At 36.3% G+C, this 15,701-nt stretch overlaps 3 protein-coding genes and 1 non-coding gene across 6 annotated transcripts; 3 read left to right on the top strand and 1 right to left on the bottom strand.

The window, feature by feature from the left end:
- Nucleotides 1–4,906, top strand: LOC133670006 (uncharacterized). The gene is made up of 2 exons (XM_062090387.1): nt 1–451; nt 1,172–4,906. The coding sequence occupies exon 2, from the start codon at nt 1,292–1,294 to the stop codon at nt 4,667–4,669; it is 3,378 nt and encodes a 1,125-aa protein (XP_061946371.1). The 5' UTR covers nt 1–451; nt 1,172–1,291; the 3' UTR covers nt 4,670–4,906.
- A 1,046-nt stretch (nt 4,907–5,952) lies between these two features.
- TRNAP-AGG (transfer RNA proline (anticodon AGG)) lies at nt 5,953–6,024 on the bottom strand. The gene has a single exon. It is a non-coding gene; the product is annotated as a tRNA-Pro (tRNA).
- Nucleotides 6,025–6,088: 64 nt separating this feature from the next.
- LOC133669532 (uncharacterized) lies at nt 6,089–8,338 on the top strand. Its single transcript, XM_062089717.1, has 3 exons — nt 6,089–6,180; nt 6,515–6,679; nt 7,746–8,338. Exons 2-3 carry the CDS (start codon nt 6,569–6,571, stop codon nt 8,196–8,198), a joined length of 564 nt encoding a protein of 187 aa, XP_061945701.1. The 5' UTR covers nt 6,089–6,180; nt 6,515–6,568; the 3' UTR covers nt 8,199–8,338.
- Nucleotides 8,339–9,231: 893 nt separating this feature from the next.
- Nucleotides 9,232–14,199, top strand: LOC133668883 (DCD domain-containing protein NRP-A-like). 3 transcript variants are annotated; one of them, XM_062088882.1, is made up of 5 exons: nt 9,253–9,386; nt 9,955–10,025; nt 11,842–12,704; nt 12,798–12,914; nt 13,004–14,199. In XM_062088882.1, the coding sequence occupies exons 3-5, from the start codon at nt 11,883–11,885 to the stop codon at nt 13,886–13,888; spliced, it is 1,824 nt and encodes a 607-aa protein (XP_061944866.1). In that variant the 5' UTR covers nt 9,253–9,386; nt 9,955–10,025; nt 11,842–11,882; the 3' UTR covers nt 13,889–14,199. The 3 variants fall into 3 exon arrangements, with proteins under 3 accessions (XP_061944865.1, XP_061944866.1, XP_061944864.1); XM_062088880.1 differs by having other exon boundaries at nt 9,955–10,090; XM_062088881.1 differs by lacking the exon at nt 9,955–10,025 and having other exon boundaries at nt 9,232–9,386.
- Nucleotides 14,200–15,701: the final 1,502 nt, after the last annotated feature.

Below are 15,701 nucleotides of genomic sequence, written 5' to 3'. Positions count from 1 at the left end.
AAAACACCCCTAATAAAAAGGGTGCAAAAGTAATAAAAAAAAAATTGCTAAGACTGGGAAATACAAGAGATAATTGGGGGCAACCAAAAATTTCACAAAAGCAGAGGGGCCTCTACCTCTAACTTCTCTCTCCCTCTCTTTCCTTCCTCTCTCCCTTCCCTCCCCTTCTCCCCCCAAAAATTTCACCCTCTTCCCGCTGTCTTTTCCCTCTCTATTTCTCAAAAAATTCAAAATGGCCTCACGTATTAAGTGAGTTATTTTCTTCTGTTTCTCCCCTGTATATTTTCCGCTTTCTTGCTCAACGTCTCTCTCCCTGTCCCTCCCCCCTTTCTCTTGCTCTTCCAAGAATCTATTTTCTGTTACCTTGCTAGGGTTTTGGCTCGGTTTTGAAAGCTGGTTTTCGGTTTTCTGGGCTTTTTTGCATGCATGCTACTGGGTTTTGGTTTGTAAGGTATGTACCCCTTGGATCATTTGTGTTTACAAGCTAAAGTTTGTTGTTTTGGTGTGATTTTGATGGTTTTCAGTGCTAAATATTTGTGGTTTTGTGTTAAGTCTGTTTATCTAATCGTGGTTGTTCATGAAATGAGCGTTTTTCAGGGTTTTGAATGTATATTTAGGGTTTTGTTTTGGTTCAATAAGCTTGTTGGGTGCTGTTGAATTTCTTTGGCTAACGTTTTAACACTTTATTCTATGTTTATTGGATTTTCATTTCTAGTTTGTGGGCAAGAGAGAGTTTATAGATTTAGAAATCTAGCTTGAAGAGAGTTTATGTTTGGTGAATCTGAAATATGATTATGACATGTTCTTTCTTTCTTTCTTTTTTCTGTGCGTTTTTAAGTTTTCTGTTTAGAAGGCCTTGAAATGGACTGTGCTGTAATTTTTTTTGGGAATGGGCGAATGCTTTTGATTAATTTTGTTATATCTTGATGTGGGTTTCAGGTTTTGAATTCTATTGTTTAATCTCCTGGGATCAGTTAGATTGCTGTTTTTATTTGTGGAGGGGTTCTGGTGCTTTCTGTTTAATTTTGATTGCTATTTTGAACAGCATTTTGATGGTTATTCAAATGTTAAGTGATTATTCTTTGTTGTCAGAGTACATGTAATTTGTTGTTACTAGACGTGGATCTGGTGGGAAATTTGGACTAAATATGTCTGGTCTGTATTAATGCAGCTCGAAGATTTTGGATGATGGCTGGAGGTTGGAAAGACAGGGCAAAAACAGTTGCCTAGTTTTTCTGCGTGTGACATTAGCAAGCGCGTCTGAGTTACTGGTCTTGGATTTCAACCAACCATGGAATGCAACAAAGATGAGGCCATCAGAGCAAAGGATATTGCAGATAGGAAAATGCAAAATGGTGATTTTGAAGGGGCAAGGAAGATTGCATTGAAGGCGCGGCAACTCTACCCCGAACTAGATAATATTTCCCAAATGTTGGCAGTCTGTGAGGTTCATTGCTCTGCACAAAACAAATTCAATGGGTCAGATATGGATTGGTATGGAATTCTCCAGATTGAGCGCTTTTCTGATGAGGCAGTCATCAAGAAGCAATACAGAAAGTTTGCGCTTACGCTTCATCCTGACAAGAACAAGTTTGCTGGTGCAGAGGCAGCTTTCAAGCTGATTGGTGAAGCTAATAGGGTGCTTACAGATCCAGCCAAGCGTTCTTTGTATGATATAAAGTGTAGAGGTTCATTGAGACCTACTGCACCAAAGCCAACATCCCATAAGACAAATTGGAATTCCATTAGCAAGAAGCAGCACGAGGCTAACAAGTTTTCTAGTGCTCCACAGCGGCCAACATTCTGGACCTGCTGTTCCTCTTGTAATATGAGGTACCAGTACTTCAAAGAGCTTCAGAATAAAACATTGCGCTGTCAAAATTGCCAGAACTCTTTCATTGCTGTCAATTTGTATATCCATGGTGTGCCATGTGGATCACCCTGGAGTCAGTTCCCCAATCAGAATGGAGTTCCAAATCAAGGGCCTTCTAAAGTTGCTCCACAAAGTAACAGTGGAAACCCTTCTGATGCTAGTTTTCCAGACAGGTTTAGACCAGTTGACATTGGTGGGAGTTCTAAACTGAATGAGGTGAAAGCAGGAAATAACATGAAAAATTGTGGTGGTTCTAAACCATCACAGAAAGTCAACGGGTATGTGAATGTGGGAGTACAAGCAGGGAAAGGTGTTCCTACCAAACCCAAAGATTTGGGAAGTTCAAAAGTTGCAAGCAGGAAGAGAGGAAAACAGTCTCAAGTAGAATCTAGTGAGAGTTTTGAAACAGCAAGCAGTGATGAAGGTGTGGTTGTTCAAGAAAATTACAGTACTATTTCTGGACAGAATTCAGGATCCTGTGGAGGTAATCAACCTAGGAGATCTTCAAGGCAAAAGCAGAATGTTTCTTACAAGGAAAAAATAATTGATGATGATGATTTTGTTGTCTCCTCACCAAAACGACCAAGGGTGAGTAGATCCTCTAGTGCCACTAAAGAGGAGATGATGCACAATAAAGAGCATCTTTCAGCTGCTGCTGCTGCTGCTGCTGCTGCAGTGGATAGAAATAAGAAAGAGGCCAAGCAAAAGGCAAGTTCAACTCTGGAAGAAAGCTTGTCAAATAAGGAAAGGAGAACTGAAGTTTATGAGATGAAGGGGGAGGAACCATCCATGGTGGAGAAAGCAGACGCACAATCAGATAATAAAGATGGAATGCCCAAAGTTGATGACAACTCTAACGTGTTTTCTAATGAACCACTATTATCAGAGACCCTAGAGATCCCTGATCCAGATTTCAGTAATTTTGAGAATGACAAGGAAGAAAGCTGTTTTGCTGTTAATCAAGTGTGGGCTATTTATGATACAACAGATGGCATGCCAAGATTTTATGCTCGGGTCAAGAAAGTTCTCTCACCTGGTTTCAAGCTGCAGATAACTTGGCTGGAAGCTAGCTCAGATGTTGCGCATGAGAAAGACTGGTCTGACAAGGATTTGCCCGTTGCATGTGGTAAGTTTGAAAGTGGGGGCTCTCAAAGAACTGCAGATCGTGCTATGTTCTCTCATCAGGTGTGCTGTATAAATGGCAGTAGCAGAGGCAGTTATTTGATATATCCTAAAAAGGGGGAAATCTGGGCGCTCTTCAAGGGTTGGGAAATGAAATGGAGTTCTGAACCAGAAAAACATAGACCACCTTACATGTTTGAATTTGTGGAGGTCCTATCAGATTTTGATGAAAACTTCGGCATTGGGGTTGCTTATTTGCATAAAGTGAAAGGATTTGTCAGCATTTTTCAGCGAGCTGCTCATGATGGGGTTATCCAATTTTGCATTCCACCAACTGAGCTGTACAAGTTTTCACACCGAATCCCTTCATTTAGAATGTCTGGCAAGGAAGGAGAGGGTGTCCCTGCTGGGTCTTTTGAACTCGATCCTGCTTCTCTGCCTAGCAATCTTGATGACCTTGGTGATCCCATTGATACTAAGATGGAAAAGGAAAATGTGGATAGTCAATCAACTAATTCTTGGTCTCAATCTCCCAAAGGTGAACTGAAATCCACAAACAAGAAGATTTGTACGCCAGAGAAAAATGAGACAGGGCCAGAAAGAGGGAGCTCAATCTTTGGAAAATCTTCTATAGACGGAAATGTAGCTGTTGCAGGTCTATTTTCAAACAACAAGGACAGCAGGAAAGTCATAAACCCTGGCAACCTTGCCCAGTCTGGAAGAATTGATATTTCATCTCCAGCTAAAGAGAGGATTGAAACCCCTAGGAAACAGGATAAGAGTGAACTTGCAGCTGATGCCTTGACACCTAGAAGATCTCCCAGGGATTTAAGCAAGAGAAATAGTCAAGTTAGTGCTAATCAGGATACTGAAGAGAATACTGCAGCTAACAATGATATAAGCAATGGGAAACCAAGTTTGTTGAGTAAACCTGATGATAAGATGTTTGTGAAGGATGGTGGTTCAATTGGTCTCATATTAAGCCCTATATCTCCAGGTCGTAAAGTTGTAGAACTAGAAGTACAGTGCTATAATTTTGAGAGGGAAAAGTCAGAGGATAAATTTCAGCTTGATCAAATATGGGCACTTTACAGCAATGAGGATGGGCTGCCCAGGAATTATGGTCAAATCAAGGTGATTGATTCTACCCCTAATTTCAGATTGCACGTGGCAATGCTTGAAGTGTGCTGGCCTCCAAAAGATGCAACGAGGCCTGTTTGTTGTGGGACATTTAAAGTCAAAAATGGTAAAAACAAGGTGCTCTCTGCTTCCAAATTTTCTCATCTGTTGAAAGCTCAATCCATTGGTAACAGCAGGTATGAAATTCACCCCAGAAAAGGTGAGATATGGGCACTGTATAAGACCTGGAATAGCTCTGATGGAGAATCTGACATTGTTGAAGTGCTGGAAGATAATGAGTGCAGTGTGAAAGTTGTAGTTTTGATTCGTGCTAAACTACATGAATCTGCTAACAGAAATAAACATTTTTACTGGGCTCCTAGAATCCAAAGATCAATTACCAGGGTTCTGGATATACCACGTGACGAGTTTAGTAGATTTTCACATCAGTGTTCTGCTTTCAAGCACACTGGAAAGAAAGATAGGTGCGAAAGAAGCTATTGGGAGATTGATCCTTCATCAATTATTACTAATCCTGTAGTTTTGGTAGATTGAATTGGCAAGTAGTGCATGTTAGAGCATCCTTTTTAATCCTTAGTGTATAGGATTGCTACCCAATTTCTTCCTGTGAGAAACATTAGGAAGTTAGTTGGAACTTGATGAACGATGCTCTCTTCAGTTTTATATCTGGAACCAATCATCGTAACTGTTGTTTTTTGTTGTTTCCAGATTTGTTGTAGGCTTGTAGCCTCTTTGATGAATGCTAATGAAATAGTGTTGCATATTAGGTTATATACGTTTTGTTTCCTTTAAATTCTTGTTGTATTTTGAAGCTTTGAAGAAAATGATTAGAAATGCATGACAAGTGTCTATTCTGTATAATTGCAAATCGAACTTGTTTGATGTTATAATCCTGAAGTCTATTTGATTCTGTTGCTTCCAACTGCAAAATGTTCCTGACTTGTTTTTTCCTTTCCATGTGGGTTGCCGGCATCACACTGATTTGTCAGCTGGCTTTCCTTCAGATGAATTTATTATTTTGGTTCCTAGTTCTTTTGTGGCTCTATAGTTTAGTCACAAACTTCATCCACTGGAGCCTAAATAAACTTTTAATTACCAATTAAAAATCTAATATCATCTATATATTATTTTTTATCATTAAATAAACTTTTAATTCGGTCTAAGTGTAATGCTGGCACCAAGGCCAGTCTTATCTAAACAAATTATGACTATTGACACGTGTGGGAGTTGGAATAATACAATGCTTGAGTTACAAAACATTACGACAATTTAAAATATATATATATATATATATATATATATATATATATATATATATATATATACATGACAAGAATGAATAACATGGACAAAAGCCTTCAAAGGAAAGCTGATTCTGTGAAAAAGAATTTTATTTTTATAAAAAGCATGAGAGAGAAAAAGAATTATAATTTGATATTATAATTCATATTATAAAAAGAATTATAATAATAATATGAATTATTATATAATTTGATCTAATTTAATAATTTATCTATTCATATTATAACATGGATTAAATTTTATTTCAAATCAATTTAGAGATAATTCTGATGTAATCTAGATTGACTCGGCCAGATTAACTTTATAGTTTATTTTTTTAATTTTTGTTTAAAAAATATTATTTTAATTAAAAAAAAACTACAATAATATCATAACATACAAACCAATATCCAAATCCGCAATTTGAGCTGAAATAACCTAATGTGATTAAGTTTGCATCAACAAGGTGATATCACTAATATTATTCCAAAAATTTGACCTGGGAACCTTATGGCTAAACACAAAACAAAAAGAAGGGGGCATTCCGAGAATTGAACTCGGGACCTCTCGCACCCTAAGCGAGAATCATACCACTAGACCAAATGCCCATTCCTGTCAGCTTTTACAAACAGTAATATACATAATAAACAAACTTGATATTTAATGGGCCGTCCATTCTCCTACTTAACCAATCGATACCCAGTGATGTAAGTTTTCTCTCGCTCTCTTTGTGGAGGAATTTTCTGGCCTTCCTGACTATCCAGGTTTCTCTCTCTCTCATTTTTCTTGATGGTTCAGACACGTTTATATTCAACATTTGCTTTCTATGATGCTCCTTTCTCTTGAAACAACCCCTTTCTATTGCTTTTGCTGTTGTTTTGCTCATTGTCTTTTTGCACTCCAACTGTTAGATAAAATGCCTACTAAATAAGAAAATCTACAGTTCCCTTTTATCTCTCTCTCTCATTTCATTTCCTAACACCCCTTTGATATATAAACATGTTCAACTAGTTGTTTCGTTGCTTATGTGCTTGATTCATTCTTTTCTGTTTAGTGTTGTTTTAGTTAATCAATGGTTCATTTTGTTTTGGTTAACAGGTGAATATAGAGCTAGTGAATAGTTGAGTAAGTTTTGTTGGGTTTGAGTGGAACATGTTGAAGCAAGTTTTTGGAAAGGTTTTGAACAAGGGGTTTTTTGCAAATGGAGGAGATAAGTTAAGGCCTGGGTTGTATGTGCCTAGTACTGGATTCCACAATGGACAGGTATGTTATTTGTTGTAAATCTTGTGTTTTTATAGATACCCATTCGGTTAATCTGATGGATTTGTGTAAATATTTGGTTATTTATCAATCACTATGGATTAATGTAATGATGAACTATCTGCATTTGAAGGGACTAGAAAAAGAAGCACTAGTCTTTCAATTTGTTTTATTTGTATTGCCTATTGTTCCTTCTGTAATTTTCAAAATCAGAAGTTATTGTAGTGATCATCCTGGTGTTGGTGGAGTGAGTGGATAACAGACTAAGGTTCTTAGCCAGTTGAAGGGTTGAATTTAAGTTTAAAACCTAATTCTAATCCCCTTCATGGCCATCCATTTGATTTATCATGGTAATTGCGGTGCATTTGGAGTGAGGTCAAGTGACCGACAAGGAATATGCGATGAGTTTATGTAAAGGATAAAGGTTTTTGTGAGAACTGTAATCACTGGAGAAACCAAGGGTGTTGGGTTTTAATTGCATCATTCTCATTCGCTTTGTTGTCGCTGCTTATTGCATGTTAGGATTGGAAAATGATGCAGCAGAGATGCCAAAGGTGTTATTCACTGAGTTCTGGTTTTCTCGTGAGAGAGTAGAGACGGTTGATTTGGTTCTCGAGTATAATTAGTAATACTCATAATATACTTCTACTACTGGTGGTGTGACCACGGGGCATGATCCAGAATAAGAAGTTTTTGCGACAAGTACAGTATTTGTATGTTCATATACCATTTAATTAAATTTGTGGATGAAAAGAAGTCAAAAGCTTTACACTACGAATCATCTATTGCCAAGGATTGAATAGATTGAGTTTTCATGTGGCGATTGAATAGGGGTAAGGTTTCATATGGATCTATTTCTTTTTCTCTCCCCCTTTCTATGTGCTAAAATTTTCAAGCAATGTGTTTGGAAGTTCTTTGCGAATTGAAGAGCAATAATACTTGCTTCCCACATTGGTAGACCGGAAGGGAGGCAATTGCTTAGATGTCTCATGTAGGAAAGAATTCACGATATTTGTACACTGTGTTCTTTCAGTTAGGAAAATTCCTTCCTAAGATTGCTTCCTTGCAGGCTCATTGTGCACCCAGAAGCTTTTTTGGGGTGGAAGATTTCCTTGATGATGATAACAGCAGACCATACACGTACCAGAAAGGGAAAAAGTCAAAGAACCCAAACAAGCATTTATCATTTAAACAGCGGACTGTAGCATACATGGAGCCATTTACACTTGATGTTTTTATTTCAAAGCGTTTCGTTTCAGCATCGCTCACTCATAGAGTGACCAGTAAGCAGGTAGCAGTTGCTGGTACCAACTCTAAAGACATTAAAGCTGTGCTCAAGTCCCGCTCAGACATTCCTGCATGTTTAGCCGTTGGGCAAATCTTAGCTGATAGAGCAAGAGAAGCTGATGTGTATACTGCCTCTTATACTCCGAGGGAAAGGGACAAGTTTGAAGGAAAGATCAGGGCAGTGGTTCAGTCTCTCATTGATAATGGGATTGATGTTAAAATATATCTTGACTGAACAAGTCACATCTGTTTTTGATATTTCTCGTATTGAATTGTTGGAAAATGGTGTTTGTAACTTTGTGAATATAAAGGATATGATCACCATAAGTTTTGGCACTGAGAATTGAAAGAAGTGAATGTGCTGCTCTTGACAAAGTGCTTATCTATGAAACTTAGAAGCAGGCAGTTGATCATACAACAAAAATGGCAATGATCCGCATCCAGCTTATCTGTGTAATTTTGTGATCTGCTGGTCTTATTTTTCTTCATTTTTTTTTTTTTTTGGCTTAGAGCTTCTAACCATCCGATGATTTAACTCTTTTATGTTCTTATTCATGCTTCTACATCATGCCAAAACAAAAATTTGTACTCGTGACCATATTATAAAATCTGTCCATGGCAGGTAGATCCGGAAACCAGTATATAAGGAGTTAATGTTGTTTTTAGTTTTTTTTTTTATAGTTTGGATTGATGCATTGACTATGGTTCGTGGAATCGATTCTTGGATTGGATCTTACTATGAGATTGCATTGCTAAGTTTAAAGCTATTGCTCCTAATTTTTTTAAAAAATAATAATAATAATTATAAATTATCAAATTATTGAGTAATATATTCATAATGCTAAATAGTCTACCTTGACTTGTTTGTACTCCCAAATTAAATTAGTAAACGAAAAAAATTACTTAAATAGTTGAATAACACTCCATCCAAAACGGTGGAGTTTAAGCTTTGGACGCCAAATCTGTTGTCCAGGGAAGGGAGGTGATTGTAAGAAATTAAGTTTTTTTTTTAATTATTTTTTTATGTTTTTAAATTATTTTAATATACTAATATTAAAAATTAAATTTAAAAAAATATATTATTTTAATATAATTTTAAGTAATTTTTTTAAAATAATCATTACTGTAAACCTTAAAAATATAAATTTAAAAAATATTATTATTTTATTTTTAATAAAAATAGAAAATACAAATAAATAATTTCAAATAAAAAAAATATATTTTTTAATTTTTTTTAAAACACAAAAATAATCTATTTCACTCTCATCTGTCATTAATATTAATAGCAACAACTTATTTTATAATTGAAATAAAAAAAGAAAACCACCCTGCAATTCTCTCTTAAATTATGGAACTACATTGATTTTACACATACCCACTTTCTGCTTGTTGATAAAACGCAGAGAAATTGGAAGAAATTAAGGTAAAGTTTCGAACTTTTAGTTATTGAATTATGTTTTTCTTATGACTGAACTCGGTTATTACGTTTAAGAGAGAAAAAAATAATGGGTTTTGTTGATTTTTGAGTTTTGTGTGTTTAATTCAGTTTGTTGTGCATATTTTTTATTGGTTTCAATTGATCCTTCTGTGTTTGGTGCGATTTGAATTGGAAGATCAAGGTAGTTTGTGTTTTCATTGTCTGAATTGTTTGCTTGACTAGAATATGTTTTATCTGGATTAGGTTTTTTGCTGCTTGATTAGGAAAGTTAGGATTTTTTGTCTCTTTTTATCCGGGTTGATTTTTTTATGGTAAGTGAGAATCCATGTGGTAGAAACTTGGCATTAGGTTTGTGAAGATGTATCGGGAATTAGTGGCTATCGGTTTTAGGATAGTTTAAATGCATTGCGGTTTTCATGTTTTCTCTGGAAAAGAAAGGGTTGTGAATATCTATAGTTAAGAATCAGTGGTTTGGAGTGTTTTGTTTGGTGTCAAATTGTTACTTTGATTTGAGAATTAACGTAGTTTAATGGTAGTATTGTTGAATTTACAGTTTTGTTGCAAGCGCAAAATATTTGGTCTTTGAGCGTTTGAAGGTATAGCTAAGCACGCAAGAGGAGGATGGTATATGGCTGAAGAACCTAGGACTTGATGCATTGCTTGGTTACATTCATCAATCGTTTATGCAGGTTTTTAAAACAGTTAATGAACTAAATCATGTGTATCATAATGGGTTCTCCTTAATTGGAAATAGTTAAATCATATACAGGGGTTGCTCTCTTTTTTTCTTCAGAAGGCTTGAATGGTGTGTCCTATATGATTACTGTAAACCTGTATGCATATGCATGGTAAAGAACTGAAGGAGTATAATGGACAGGGAGGATGAGAAACAAAATCATATGATTGTTTAGCTAGGTTTCCATGGGTTTCTAAGTTACATGGGGCATGGTGCTTTACAGTACACAGAATGAGAATGTGATGCAGCATTTACTATTAAACAACTTATGTAGATTCGTTTCGTTATACATGATCCTTCAACAGTTTAGATATGACATTGACAACTAATTGTTTGTTGTGCTTGATGCACTGTACAGATCTGAAATAACCTGTGTAGGAATTGGATCACTAGATATATTGTATGTGCACATTATACTCAACCATCTTGAATTTGATCTTTGATAAAATAGGGTCTTAATTGGGTATTCCTGGTTTAGGAAAACTGGAACCCTTGACCTCCTTATAACTATCTGGAATCTGCGGCCCACTTGTGGATAACTCGTGTTAGAAGCCCAAAATTGCAGATCCTTGACTTCTTTTGCGATTTTTTTTTTAAATTTCAGTTAATTGTATAGAAGTTTATGTTAAGAAAACACTTAAGAAAATAAACTATGTTCTAGCTTCGAAAATTTCTTTTTAATTCCTTTAATTTATGATACATTTTGATCTGAACTTGCTTCTGTCAATGAACTACTGATTTAATTTTAAGCTGTTTTAAAGCATCTTTTCCTCTATTTCCCCAGTTCTACACTGACATTCTCTTCTTTCAGTTTCTATTATATTGTTAGGGAGGGGATTTTTGCAATTGGACAGAGTTTGAATGTATTATGCAAATATAACGTGTTCTATCCTCTAATACGCATAATGCCATCCTCAATTACTCTCTAATGTTTATGACCATTTTTGTTCTTGGACATGTTTTTTTACCTCATGTATTATTGGGAATGATTAAAGCATGAACTATTGGGAATGGCATCTGCGATCCTCATTGTGGTGCTATGAGATGGAAGGAAAGCATTTCATGGTTAAAATTTCATCAAATTGCAACTTTCCTTCCACTTCTTATAATCATAGGTGTAAAGGCACCTTTGGATCTGTGTCCCACAATATTAGTTAGGGGCTTGTTTTAGAAGGGATTGGGCTTGATACCGTAGAGTAGCTGTGAATAGTAATCTGAGGTTACTATATCAAGAAAAAAAATAGAAGAAAATGAAGAAAAGTAAGATAGCTTTTACAGAAAGGAGAAAGAGTGGCTCAAGGCCACAACCCTCAACTAAACCAAAACCCTCATTATTCCATTATCATAAGTCTTTCAATTACATAAAATAGGCTCTCCTTTTATAGGCACCATTAAAGCCCTACTAGTTCTAAACTAAATAGGAAAAGAACCATAAATAATAGAAAACTCCTAATTAATAATCCAGTTCCTTGTAAACTGTAACTCCTAAATTGTGTGAAGATTCCTACATATGATGTATTCCTAAATAGCATCATGCTTCTCATTAATATCCTAGCTCCAAAAATTAACTATTACTCCTTATTAGTATTAAGACAATACGTGACATATTCCTAAAAAGCCTAGATTCACAATATGAAGAATTGAAAATTTAATTGAATTAATTTATTGATCTCGTTCTTCTTGGCTGCCTTACTTTGTCTGCAGGGTCGATATTGGGATTGGCAGGCGAGATTGCTTGGCAGGTGATGGAACAAGAGATTAACAATACAAAAGCTGAGAATCTGGCTGAAGTCTCCATGAAATCGCTGTCGATGGATAATAACAATCTGGAAACTGAGAATCCTACAGAAGCATTGTCTAAGTCACTGTCTGAAACGAACAACAATGAAGATGGAAATCATGCTGAAGCGTCAACTAAAGATCAATCATCCAGAAAAAGAACCCCCAAACCATTGAGGGCTAATTCTATAGCTATAAAAAAGTCTTCAACTAGCAATTCTTTGAAGTCCAAGAAAGCTAAAAGCAGTCCAAAAATTCAAGGAAAAAACAGAAAGAAGAATCTCTTACAAAGCAACGAAGAAAGTAGAAAAAATGAGCATGGTGAGGCTAAAAACCTAAATTCAAGTGAAAAGAACGTTTCTGACAAAGAGCGCATTGAGAAGGGCCAAGAGAATCAAAAGAACCAAGAAAGGTTAGTTGGGTCAAATAAGGGTCAAAAGAACCAAAAGAGGGAAGAAAAGCTTGGTGGCTCAGATAAAAGCTCAAGGAGTGAAAAGAACAAAGGGAAACTTGATGGGAAAGAAAAGAATGAACAGGATGAGAAGAAGAAAGAAAAGCTTGGTGGTATGATCTTTATGTGCAGTGCAAAGACAAAGCCAGATTGCTTCCGCTATCGTGTCATGGGTGTCACAATGAATAAAAAGGAACTCATATTGGGTGTGAAACCTGGACTTAAGCTTTTCCTGTATGATTTTGATCTGAAACTTATGTATGGTATATATGAAGCATCCTCTTCTGGTGGAGTAAAATTGGAGCCCAGGGCATTTGGTGGTTCCTTTCCAGTTCAGGTTTTGTTTTAATTATAAGGCCAACTCTTTAGTCACATTTTTGTTTTCTTGTCAACTTTGCAAGATCTGCTTGCTGATGCTTTATAATTCTAGGTGCGTTTTGATGTTCACAAGGACTGCTATCCAATCAATGAGAGTGTTTTCAAGAAGGCTATAAAGGACAACTATAATGAGAAGAACAAGTTTAAAACAGAACTTACTGTTCAGCAGGTAAAAATTGGTCGGTTAATCTGGTAGTTTGGTATGAATTATTTTTCTTCATGCATTGAAGTTGTTTGTTATATCTACTTTTCTCTCAGGTTCGGAAACTCAGTGCACTATTCCCACCAGTTAGAGCGCCTGTCCACTCTCCACTAACTGTAACTGTTCAGGATAGAGAACTTTATGCGGGAGCAAGAGAGTTGCGGATCCATTCAGATAGGGAAGCATTTGCTAGAGCCAATTATGATGCTAGAAGTTATCCTGTGCTCTCTGATGTAAGGGATCGACATGTTGGGTACAGGGAGGTGGGCTCTACACATAGAGATGAGATTCCACGTGATTTATTTATGAGTGAAAAGGATTATCGAACTTATGGCCTTTCAGGAGAGAGAACTTATGGCCTTTCAGGAGAGGGAATAAACTTGGCTCCCTCTCTTCATATGTCGTCTACTCTAGACCCATACTCGAGAGACCAGGAAAGAGAGCACCTTCTTAGACAGCCTTACCCTATATACAGAGACATGGTACCTTTGCAGAGAGAAGCTGTTGTGGCTGATCCTTTCTACTTGAATCAGGCATATAATCCTGGTGGTATACGTGAATTGCTGCCAGCTACTACTTCGATAACTGCAACTACATCTGGTTCTTCTCTCGCTGCTTTGGACCCATATACAAGGGATCCATATTATACTTACCATTATGGCGCTTCATCTGCAGATGCATATCTGCCTCCTCCAAGGAGAGATGAAGTTTCTTCAGGTTCCTATTATGCTGATGGTCCTAGAGAGACTTGCCTATTTGAGGCTGATCACTTGCGTAGGAGGGCAACTGATCAAGTGGATAGATTATACTCAACAAATGCTGCTGATGCCTCATCAAATTATAACCAGGTACTCCAGTACCATGGAGCCAAGACTGAAACCGCACCTCCATCAGTTTCATCTCGGTACTCCTTTGCTGGTCCATCCGTCTCTTATCGCTAACCTTGTGTGCAGATCCCTGCACCGCCAAGGGGAGATGAAGTTTCTTCAGGTTTCCTGTATGTTGATTCTGACCTGCCTCGTTGAGGCTGATTCCTTGCATATGAGAGAAATTCATCAAGTTGATAAATTATGCTCAACGTAAACTGTTGATGCATTGTAAGATTATAACCTGGCACTCTAGTACCATGGAGCCAAGCCCTAAACTGCACCTCCATCAGTTTCATTTCGGTACTCCTTTGCTGGCCCATCTGTCTCCTATTGCTAACGTAACGTGCAGATCTCATGCTTACTGCATGGTTCTGTTTTTTTTTCCGAGTACGTTAATTAGATTATATTGCTTTTAAGACTGTTACAAGTTTATGCACGTAACAGGCTCAGCATTTCTGCTCCGGTGTCCTTGTTGATACTGGAAATTAAAATTCCCGTTTCTTGACTGGTTAAATTTCGTCATAGGCACTTTAAAACTATCCTAATTCTTGCATCATACCAGTAATTGTTGGCCTGCTACATATCAAACTGGTGGTTGTAATTTGCTAAGATTGAATTGAGCCATGGCCTAGGAGAGCTGCTTGGCTAGTAATATACTATCGCTTTTCTTTATATCAATAATTTCCGGCCAGCCTGATGCTTGAAGGAATAAAAGCTGCAGCATCACATTCTTACTTGATAACAATACAATACAATACAATACCAAAATAATAATTCCCAGCATGTTTCTTCTTAACAATTGTGGATTTTGCAAGATGCAAAACTCCCTCGAAGCTGCAGATAATATTGATGTAAGAACAGCATGGGCTTGGCAAATGTGTAGGCCTATACGATGAATTGGTCCCATGTCCATAGTGTTGAATGCCTTGGGTCTGGAGGAGATTAAGGTTTTGATGGGTGCATATGGAGGCATAGTCATTAGACCCAGTTTGGTCTAGTGGGTTAATTCGGGATTTTGACCGGGTCTGTTTCATTCAAAACTCAGGACTACAATTAACCCGAAAAAAACCCGGTTGAACTACTAAGACTTTGTAGAGAATTTTTTTTCAAATGTGTTTTTTTTTTCAAGGCAAAGATCTCTTTTTTATATATTTTTTTAGTTGGCTAGTAACTCATTTCAAAGTTCACTGTATAAATACTAGAAAAATATTTTATTTTTTCAATGTAGGATTTAAAATCCTTTAGTATATATATACTATATGTTCACAAGAAAAAAATTATGATTTTTTAATATGAGATAAAAAAAACTTTTTTTTGTTTAAATATTTCAACTTAAAATATTTTTTTTAATGTGAGATAAAAAAAACTTTTGAAATAATTTTTTAAACTTTATTATTTATAATATATATAGTCTATATTTATATAAATTATTTTTTAATTTTTTTATATGAAATATTAAAATTTTAATATATACTTTTTAAAAGAATTTATATTAATCCTAGTTAATTCAAGCTCAATCGTGTAATCTACAACTCGTTCTCATGGCCTGGTCAATCCTGGGCCAAGCTTGATATCTATGTATGCAGGGTGCATGAACTCCTGCATGTCAAGAAGGATCGATTAGTTTGATCTGACGTCTGGGTGCTTGGAAGTTGGAACCACCAGACTTTTGAACTTTCAACAAGTAGTTGTGATGGATTGGCGGTTTGGGAAGAGCGCCTTGAAGAATTCCATTTGAAACTCTTCTCCGACTCGAGTAAAGTTCTGAGAAAATCTTTGGTTCAACTCTTTCTTGGTATCATAAAGAAGAAGAAGAAATAGTTTAGAGCTCTCTTGATTGGAAATTACCACCTTTGATTATGTGATTAAATGGCAGCTTTTTCAA

Source organism: Populus nigra, chromosome 12 (assembly GCF_951802175.1).
Source record: "Populus nigra chromosome 12, ddPopNigr1.1, whole genome shotgun sequence".
NCBI lineage: Eukaryota > Viridiplantae > Streptophyta > Magnoliopsida > Malpighiales > Salicaceae > Populus > Populus nigra.
This window is presented reverse-complemented; position numbering and strand designations above follow the sequence as displayed.